The 10467-nt window shown below is 35.3% G+C and overlaps 2 protein-coding genes across 2 annotated transcripts in view; both read left to right on the top strand.

Annotated features, from left to right (window-relative positions):
- Window positions 1-488, top strand: part of LOC135217789 (serine/threonine-protein kinase pakC-like) — a 1506-nt gene extending 1018 nt beyond the window's left edge. The window contains exon 1 of the mRNA XM_064253821.1: window positions 1-488. This exon is cut by the window's left edge and continues 1018 nt beyond it. Coding sequence (XP_064109891.1) covers window positions 1-268 — 268 coding nt within the window. The 3' untranslated portion in view covers window positions 269-488.
- Window positions 1-10467, top strand: part of LOC135216991 (uncharacterized) — a 162815-nt gene that overhangs the window by 49064 nt on the left and 103284 nt on the right. The window lies entirely within an intron of this gene.

Genomic DNA, 10467 nt, shown 5'->3' with positions numbered 1-10467 from the left:
TGGCCTTGCAGCTCAGGTGGGAGAAGTCCAAAGATTCAAAGGCACCAAGGTCAGCTTCATGGCTCCGGAAATATTCAGAGGAGAGGGAGCATCAGAAACTGCTGATATATATTCTCTTGGTTACTTGCTTCAAGAGCTGATGGAATGCGGATACCTCAAGAGGATTTCTGAGGAAGTAAAATTCTGGATCGAAGATTCAATGAGGGATGAAAAATGCTCAAGACCTACTTTGCAGAAACTCATCCAATTAACTGAACCACATAACTGATGTGGATTTCTTTTCATAAGGAAATTTTAGTTAAATCTTGTAATCAATAAAGGTATGACTATGAATGATAATGGAAAATATTTTGTGTAATAAGGTTTGCTCTCCTATTTTGTTCAGAGATTTACAAACTCCTTATTGTTTGGTTTATGTATATGTTTGATTTATAAAGATGTATAAAGGCCCCAACGGAAATGGGAAATTAAATAAAAAATTAAAACTATCCACTTGTTTCATATCAACCCAACAAACAATTGCTACATCGCTGCAACATATAAGAATGAAAAACTCCTACCTTCAAGTTTTCAGAGCAGTGCCTAACCTGTCAATAGCTGGTCTGCAGTTTTGCTCTATTTTCTCCTACTGACTGTTTGTAAATGCATGTATAAAATTGTCATACAGTATTAAGACAATATAAATAAACTGACAAATTATCATATATCATTGGGATAAAATAAATCAATTGATGGTCATGTCATTGCTTTAACAATATACTCATTACAAACCACGTGGTCATTTCATTAGAAATGATTAGGCATTATATAAAGAGGTCTGAAGATAATGGTATACGTCAAAATGATAATGCTTAAATATACTATTCCCCATTATATCAAGTACTTGATAATCTTTTACACACACACATATATACTTATATATAAAACACATATAGACACAACACACACACACACACACACACATATATATATATATATATATATATATATATATATATATATATGATTGTCAACACACACACACACACACACACGCACGCACGCACACACACACACGCACACACACACAACATATATATATATATATATATATATATATATATATATATATATATAAAACTTCAAAGGCTGGAATAGTGCATTTAAACATTAATATTTTGACGTATGTTATTTTATTCAATCGACTGCATTTTGATGGAAAACGTCAACTTCGGAGCTTTTAACACAATGCCTAATCAATTTTTGTCCAATGACCACGTGGTTTGTCATGAGTAAATTATGGCAGCAATGATATAATTATCAGTTAATTATCTTATTGTTTCTTAACGATGAATGACAATTTCATACGGCCATTTACAAACAATCAGAATAATAAAAAACAATAAGTTATATAGTGCAGTAATTGTTTATAGTGTGGATGTGAAACAGGAAGTGAATGTGTGTGTGTATGTATATATTATATATATATATATATATAATATATATATATTATATCTATATATATATATATATATTCAAATTTTCTATCATATTTTGCAATTCCTCTCCTGATTCACTGAGTAGATAGAACTATGGCATCTGCAAATCTTAAGCTGTTAAGGTATTCCCCATTAAGGTTAATGCCTACATTTTCCCAATCTAAATTCTTAAAAACTTCTTCGGGGCACGTTGTGAATAATTTAGGAGAGATTGGGTCTCCCTGACTAACTCCTTTCTGAATCGGAAATTTCTCACTGTCTTTATGTTGTTTTAAGATTGCTGTACTTCCCGTAATAGATATCTTCAAGTGTTCTAACATAAGATGAGATTCATCTATTTCTAGCTTTTGAAGGTGTTTTCATCACTGCCGAAGTTTTGACAGAATCAAAAGCTTTCTCATAGACTACAAATGGCATACATACTGGTTTGTCATACTCTGTTGATTTTTCCTTTAGCTGGTTAATTACACGGATACGGTCAGTTGTTGATTACCCGCTTCTAAAACCTGCCTGCTCCCTTGGTTGATTAAATATATTATTACAGGGTGATGGTTTTTCTCTGAGAAAAAGTATCAAGTCAGTTGAATGATTCTTTGTCCATCTTTACTTATATCACTATCTTTCTATTTGCCCTTTTTTCCTCTCTTGACTGTTGCTTTTATAGATTAAAGGGTCTTGTTCAATTTTAACTCTCGAGAGTTAGTTCCGATATATTTTATTTTATTTGTAATTTAATGGGTGTTTTTTTTTAAGCAACTGTATTTTTAACAGTTTTTTTAGATGCCTGATGGTGGGGTATGTTACAGCCTAAATGTTTTCTCAAGCGCAGGTCTACAGAGTATGACAAACCACTATGTATGCCATTTGTAGTCTATGAGAAAGCTTTTGATTCTGTCAAAACTTCAGCAGTAATGAAAGCCCTTCAAAAGCTAGAAATAGATGAATCTCATCTATATATATAATATATATATATATATATATATATATATATATATATATATATATATATATATATATATATATATATATATATATATATATATATATATAAACTTGTGTATATAATGTATGTATACATATACCATTTAAATATATATATATACATTTATTTATATATATATATATATATATATATATATATATATATATAGATATATCAATATATATATATATATATATATATATATACTAGCTGACCAACCCTTCGCTGCCCGGGGAGAACTCTGAATGACAACCAATAAACTCACACTCTCTCTCTCTCCCCTCCCAAAACCCCTCTACTCTCTCTCATTTCCTCTCCCTCCTACTCTCTCACTCGCTCCCTTTCCTGTTAAGAGAATTGCTTCGGTTACACTGCTCATGCATTTTTAACATTTTAAATATCACCGATTTTCATTAACAATTCCTACTGGGGCTGAACTTGGACTTGAAGAGCATCAGATGTAACTCTATTCATTCCAGCGACCTTAAAAACTATAGATTAGACACTAATATCTATCATTTATTACATTTCATTTTTCACTCCTTCTCACACCCCCAATTTCTATTGGGGCTGAATTTGGACTTAAAGGGCATTAGGAGCATCACTATTCATGACAGCGGGCTTGAAAAATATGGATTACACACTAATATTTGTCGTTTTCGGTTATCTGTTACATACACAACTTCTTATACTTCTAATCACGTCAGGTCACTTAATTATTAATTATTCTAAGGTAAATAGCTAATGGTTTATAAATTTTGATTTTACAGTTCTTTGAACGATTTAGAGCACACTAACAAAACCATGGTCACTGGAAAGAATGTTCGTGTTCGTGTGTCTACCTAGTATCAAGTGTAAAGGCAACAGTGTTTGCGTAAGTTACCCATTATTCTGAAGAGTGAAAGTATGGAACGACTAAAGTGAACTTATAGAAGAAAATATAGAATTTAGGCCACAGGACAAGCATTGGGACCTATGAGGTCATGCAGCGCTAAAGGGAAATTCACAATAAAAAGGCTTGAAGGGTGCAACGAGAGGAAAACCCAGCAGTTGCACTACGAATCGAATTAGGAGAGGACGGAAAGTAAGACTGAAGAAAGAGAATATGAACGGAGGTAGAGTGAAAGGAATGAAAGGGGTTCGCAGCTAGGGGCCGACGGGACGCTGCAAAGAACTTTGATGCCTACAGTGCACCGCATGAAGTGTACTGACGGCACTAACCCCCTACCAAGAAAGGAAACTTATAGAACTCAGGCAGTCCCTCTTCCCTATGGGAGAGTATCTCAAGTAGTCAAGTCTTTCCTAAAAGCCATTATTGAAATGATCAGAAAATACCCAAGTAATTCACTGACTAAAGAACTGCTCTCTGCAATGGCTGAAAAATCAACAGCTTCCGGAAATGAAAGCGGTACAGCAAACAAATCCTTAGTTCGGTTTGATTATGAAAACTGGTGTTGTAACGATACAGATCACCGAAGCCGGCAGCAAGCAATGTGTGACGAATATTTTTAAATGGCATTGATGTCAAACAGCTAGAGAGAAAGGACGGTCGATATACCCATCGAAATACAGGAGAGAGAGAGAGAGAGAGAGAGAAACTTTCTCTGGTTCGGGGGAAAGGTGTTAATATACGCTACTCATGCGGGTAGTTAATTACAACAGAACTCTTAGGCGCGTTCCTTGTTGCTGCTGAGAATTCAGTACTCCGGTTTAATGTAAAATTGGAGAGATTATTGAGCTTGTACGCCTAATATCGTTCTCGATAAAATCTATAACAATGCCCCGTATTTACTATACATATTATGAAAGTAAGCTAATTGTGCGCTAAATCTGGTTCCTTTTCCGACGAGATTTATGTGAATCTCACAAGTGTAAGAATAAGGAAATAATGCAATGTTTTCGCATATCAACTGGATCACATTAAAAGTTAAATGAAACATAACTGGGCTTTGCTTGGGATGCAGAAAATGTAGCAATTACTTGCGGAAATGATCGAGAACCTGACAAAAATTATCATAAATATAAATATAAAATTCTACCCCAATGATTCAGCTGGGATGGTTCTGATACCCATTAAAATGTTTCACTGATAGCATTACTTTCCCAAATGAATCGGCCTAGCCAATACTGCTCCACCACAAGAGTTCTTGTGGCTACCCATCTGATATTTTTTTTGTAACAGATAACCTTATTTAACCTGGGCTACCATAATTCCTCGGCCAGGAAGGTCTGGTGATCATCCTTATAAGTCTTGTCATTGACATCTTTGCCTAACCTAGGATACCGTAACGGATCAGTCAAGATGACTCTAGAACTCGTCAGTATTCTTTTATAGGTTGCTTTATCTAACCCATGATGCCATAACATCAAAGCCAGAGTGCTCTAGCACCAATCAATAATATATCCTAAAATTTTACTTATCCTTACCTAATATAGCAAGGATAGCCTAACCTAACACAGGCTGCCATTAGTCCACAGCCAGAGATCTTGAACGCATAGCTAGCAAAATTCTCCAACTACAGGACTGTGCTACCCATCTATCAATAATCTTTCATTGGCAGCCTTAGCTAATACACACTAACAAGAAATCTCAGCCAAGGATTGTGATACCTTACCATTAGTCTCTTTTATAGATATCACAGTTAACGTAGGCTAGAGCATTATTCAGCCACAAGCGTCTTGGTATCAGCCATCAGCAAACTTGAATAGACAGCATCACATATAGGATATTTTTCTCTGATAGGATAACTCTGGTACCCTAATTCATGGTTTTTCATTCAAGTAAATAAACTAATAAACATTCGTTAATTTCACTTCACCTACCCTACCCTAACAAAGGGTACCCATCCTTTGTTCGCCTACTCCCCTCGTAACGTATTCATTTAACATAACTCACAAGAAACAAGTAACATTCATATTTGATATTCACCTCAGAATTTCAACGAATGGAAACAGTATAATCTCCTCTCAGAGTTTATCCTGAAACCTTAATAAGGTTACAATGTTAAAAGGTGGAAGCAAACTGACAGTTGGGCAACTCAAGTAAACCTGGTTAAAAGGTGGAAACAATCCACTTTTATTTGAGTGTTTTAGCTGTTGAATACGCCTTCTTTATCATGCGTGATTCCTGCTCTTCATCGTGCTTTGAAAATATAAGTAGCAAGCTATCATGGCTTAACCGCTCCGTTTTGTGCATAGTTATACAGGTATCACTTTTCGAGGTATAAAATGGATTATTTACAACAAAACTATAAACGTTGAACTTGGTGGTTCCCTTATACCTTCTGGATACGCTTATAGTCTATAAACCTTTAACTCTAGTTGAGAGAGAGAGAGAGAGAGAGAGAGAGAGAGAGAGAGAGAGAGAGAGAGAGAGAGAGAGTCTAGGAGCCTATATTACTTCCTTAGTAGGAACAAAGTTACATCACACATGAACACAAGATTGAAGTTAACACTTAATTCACTAAGCTACAAAGAGAAATTAAAAGATCACTGTGGCCATATATGAAATATACATACATACATACATACACACACACACTATATATATATATATATATATATAGATTAATATAGAATATATATATATCTATATATATATATATATATATATAATATATATAATATATGTGTGTATGTACGTTTCATCAATGGCCACAGTGATCGTTCAACGTCTCTTGGTAGTTGGTAGCTTAATGAGTTAAGGGTTAACTTCAGTCTTGTGTGCTTTGATTTGGATTCTACCAAGGAAGTAATAGGCTCCTACGTGTGTGTGTGTGTTTTTTTTTCTTCTTCTTCTTTTTCTCTCAACTTGAGTTAAAGGTTTACAGACAATAAACGTATCCAGAAGGTGTACGGAATGAGCAAGCTGAACGTTTACAGTTCTGTTGTTAATAATCCATTTTACACCTCGGTAAAGAGATACCTGCATAACTATGCACAAAATGAAGCGGTTAAGCCATGATAATCTGCTACTTGTATTTTCAGAGCACAATGAAGACTAGGACACACACACACATATATATATAGGTGTGTGTTTCACAAACCCTCTATCCGCATACAGTTCTCAGCAGGTATTAAGGAACATAGGGTGACGACCACATTCCCATTTTAACCATGGCTTCTGGAAATCACATTCAGCTAAATGTCAAGTGCCTAATTCAGTATTAGTCACGAGAAGCAAAAAGGAACTTAATCTTAACCTGGCCTTCTCGTTGGCAAGGCGAGTATCATAACCATCATATTTCAGAGTGTAAATGTTGACATATTAGCCCTATAATTCAGCCTGGCCCAAAAGTATCACAGCATTACTCAGTTTCTTTTTTCTCTCTCTCAACACAAACGGTGTTATCTAACTAAGCATCATTAGCTTTTTATATGACAGGACTGCTAAGAGAGAATGATTACCGTTTCAACTGCAAGTAAAGGTCATATGGTAACACAACAGCACCTTTCGCTGTGCGATATAACCTGTGGTTAATTTCTTTGATCGGACCAATAATAATATACCTGTCAACAGGTACATCACGTGATCGTCCAATTAGCAGGGATACTCTGGAGAAAAGGCATGAAACCTTAATAATTCTGTACCTAGGGTTTTTTCGCCTCTTTCGCTATACAACAAAAGATGGCTGTTGTTTTGTTTCTTTTTGTATAAATTCTTTATGGTTGAACTTTCAAATTGACAGAATAATTTTGCAATGTCATTAAAGTTATAATGCAGAACTCGAAAATTGACTTACTTTCAGATACAAGAGTTAAGCACAGAAAAACTATACTCTGTTTTTTTCCATCTGTCCATCCGCTTGTGGTGTTTGCGTATGGTAACACTGCGTCCCGGGCTTTACATAGTTACATTGCTTACATTAAACAATAATAATAATATCCTATTTCGAATATTAACGGTGTAATTAGCATACTGTAATTTATTAAAACACTTTTCAGTTGCAAATGTACTACCAGATATCCTTTTATTTACCTAAAACTTACACATAGCGTAAGTATTTAAAGCCCGGGACGCAGTGTTACCATGCGAAAACACCACATCCGGGTGGACAGATGGAAAAAAAAAAACAGAGTATAGGTAACAACTGGTAACAAAACACTGATGGTCGAGAAACTTTGTCCCAATGACTCGAATTTGTCTACTACAGTACCACACATTCCTTTGCAATAAAATGCGATGTCGGCCTTGCCTAAGATTCAGAATGACCATAGCGAATGAAGTGCATAAAAGACATGTCAAAAAAAAAAAAAAGTAAAAATTAAATATTTTAAGAATAAGTATGTTAGCACCAAAATTACTAATAATTCAGTAAGCTAGCAAGGTGGAGCTGGCAAAAGACGCCCTGAAAGCCTGCCCGGGTACTTCTCTAGCAAGGGAATTCATACCCTATACACCGTGAAGGGGATGGTAAGGACGATAAGCATAGGCCAAGTTTTTAAAACATGGTTACAAGGTTACCAAGAAGCCTACATTGCCCACAAACACCACACGTGCTCGCTTCAATATGGTAAAATATACCCAAGAAATAAATGAAAAACAATAGGCACTGGGTGGATACCGGTAAAACAGCAACACGAGGGACCGCGGCTTGGTCAGGGTTGTAAAAAAAAAAAAAAAAAAAAAAAAAAAAAAAAAAAAAAAAAAAAAAAAAAAAAAAATTTATCCTTAGTAAACCTAAGGGTTATTAATGATCAATATCTTCCATCACACGATATAGTCCAGCAATGATTTAGTCAGGAACGTAAGCCAAAAAAGAGCATGTCAACCAAATGGGCTAAAAGTGATCAATATTCCCCATATGCGTCTTCACCGGAGAACCGTTGAGGTAGGTTCCTGGTATATAGCTTAAAATAATCATGCTACTCCCACATCAAGGTAAATATTATAAAAATTAACTGAAAGAGTAAAGGAAGAGGTAGGTATTCCTACAGAAAAGCGTCCCCGGAAGCCGTGTTTAGTACCAACACATCGGGGGATGAGCGCAAAATATATCTACCATTATTTACCACAGCTCGACAAATATCTCAAGTTATCTTACCTGCACTGCATTATATACACCCTTTTCTATACTGTTGGGTTAAAAAAAACTATTAATAAACTATATCTCCGCGCAAAAACGAAACAAAATGTATAAAAACCCAAAACTGAACTGGACGTTCAAGGCTGTTTTCTGCTCATGGTCTCGTAATTTACCTCGTTTTCCTTGGCTATACTGACTATATGGCCTCGGAGTAATCATTTCATTAAAAGCGTACGTAACTTATTCTACTGTGGTGGTACAAACATTAGAGGCTATATTCTTTGGGTGATTTTCGTTTTGAAGACAACGCAAATAAAGTTTTCTTTTATAGGTAAGGAATAAAAAAAAAAAATGTCCAGAAAATTGTGACTTTCCAAAGTTCATATGTTTATTGTAAATAAATGAGTGTTTCGGATTGGTTATTCCTGTAACCATCTTCTGCTTGCAATGATTTCCAAGGGAAGAATACACATTTTTATTTGTTCCTACATGAAAAGAAAGTATTACAGTAAACTGAAAACAACAAGAAACTCAGTGGGTCTATATATACTAGTATATATATATATATATATATATATATATATATATATATATATATATATATATATATATATATATATATATTATAATTTTGTTTGTAAATGGAAAGATGTAGGTCTACCTAGTAATAGCATCATTAATGCCTATAAGTATTAATTTTGTCTGGCACTATTTGACTGAGAGATCGTAAGTATAACATCGCCTATAGAAGAGCATTGATATGGTTCAACATGAGATAAACACTTGAAGGAAATCCACAACCCTTCCATGATATCTAACGCTAGATTAGGATAGTTTGGTTCCCAACGTTAGGTTAAGCTAGTCGGGTCCCTACATATGTTTGTGCTTAACATACTTCATTGCCAAGTATAGTAAAAAAAAATTTTTTTTTGAAGCCCAAATATGTAGTCTTGGCTGAAAGTACGATTTCACTGCCAAACACTTATCAGAAATAACTAAGCCTACTTTCATCTGTTACTATATACCAAACTCTAAAATTCTTGCTCAACTTCGTTATTCACCTGAAACTAGCAGGAGACATTAAATAATGCCCAAAAGTTCACCAGCAACTAGCAAACACTACGAAATTACGTTTCCACACATCACATTTTTAAGCAAACTTATTGAAGTCGTGAATGAGGGTTCGAACTTCCGGTCTTCCGGACGGAACAAATACGTCCACAGTCTCCATAACCGATCTTCGAAGTCTGGAACCGTTGCTGCCAAGGGAGCACTTACAACAGATTGCCCGACGCTCTCTCTCCCTCTTTAGGGAGTTATTTAAAGTTCTTAATGATGCATTTGGCTTCAGCGCTTATAACAACATGTGCCTGGCAATTTATTCATCGTACCTCTTCTAATTCAAGTTCCTTTAGTTGGTAAATAACCTAAATGTCCATATGATTACCTTGTGGCCAACAATCTATATCTAAATGGTCATGCCTAGATTATGAAACTTCTTAACTTTACTTAGTGCTACAGTTGGAGTACCACCCTAGACACTCGACCACTATTTGTACTTTTACTAGTTACTGGCAGAGACGAAACATGGATCTGCTGTCACTTGCTGTCTAGCTGAATTTTACTAGAAAGGCGATCACTGTATTTGATTACAACACTATATTTAATTACGCTACGAGTAAAGCTATATTTGACAGAGGAAAAATGCTGACTGATTCAGGCGATTCAGTTAGAGGACTTTTTGACGGGGAACCAGAATTATAACCCACAGCAAATTCCCAAAGATTGCAAAAAGTGATCGTGGCGATCATAAAACTCCATAAACTAACGCATCTTTAACATTCCGCCCCTTGACTGGAGAATTCGGCAATTTGTGGCAAATTTCTGACAATTTACCGTACACGAACCACACGCATTTGAAACATTTTGGCGGATAATGTCCGAATCCTGAGAATTCGTGCGTGATTATCAAGGGCAGTTA

Source organism: Macrobrachium nipponense, chromosome 7 (assembly GCF_015104395.2).
Source record: "Macrobrachium nipponense isolate FS-2020 chromosome 7, ASM1510439v2, whole genome shotgun sequence".
In the NCBI taxonomy this organism is placed as follows: domain Eukaryota; kingdom Metazoa; phylum Arthropoda; class Malacostraca; order Decapoda; family Palaemonidae; genus Macrobrachium; species Macrobrachium nipponense.
This window is presented reverse-complemented; position numbering and strand designations above follow the sequence as displayed.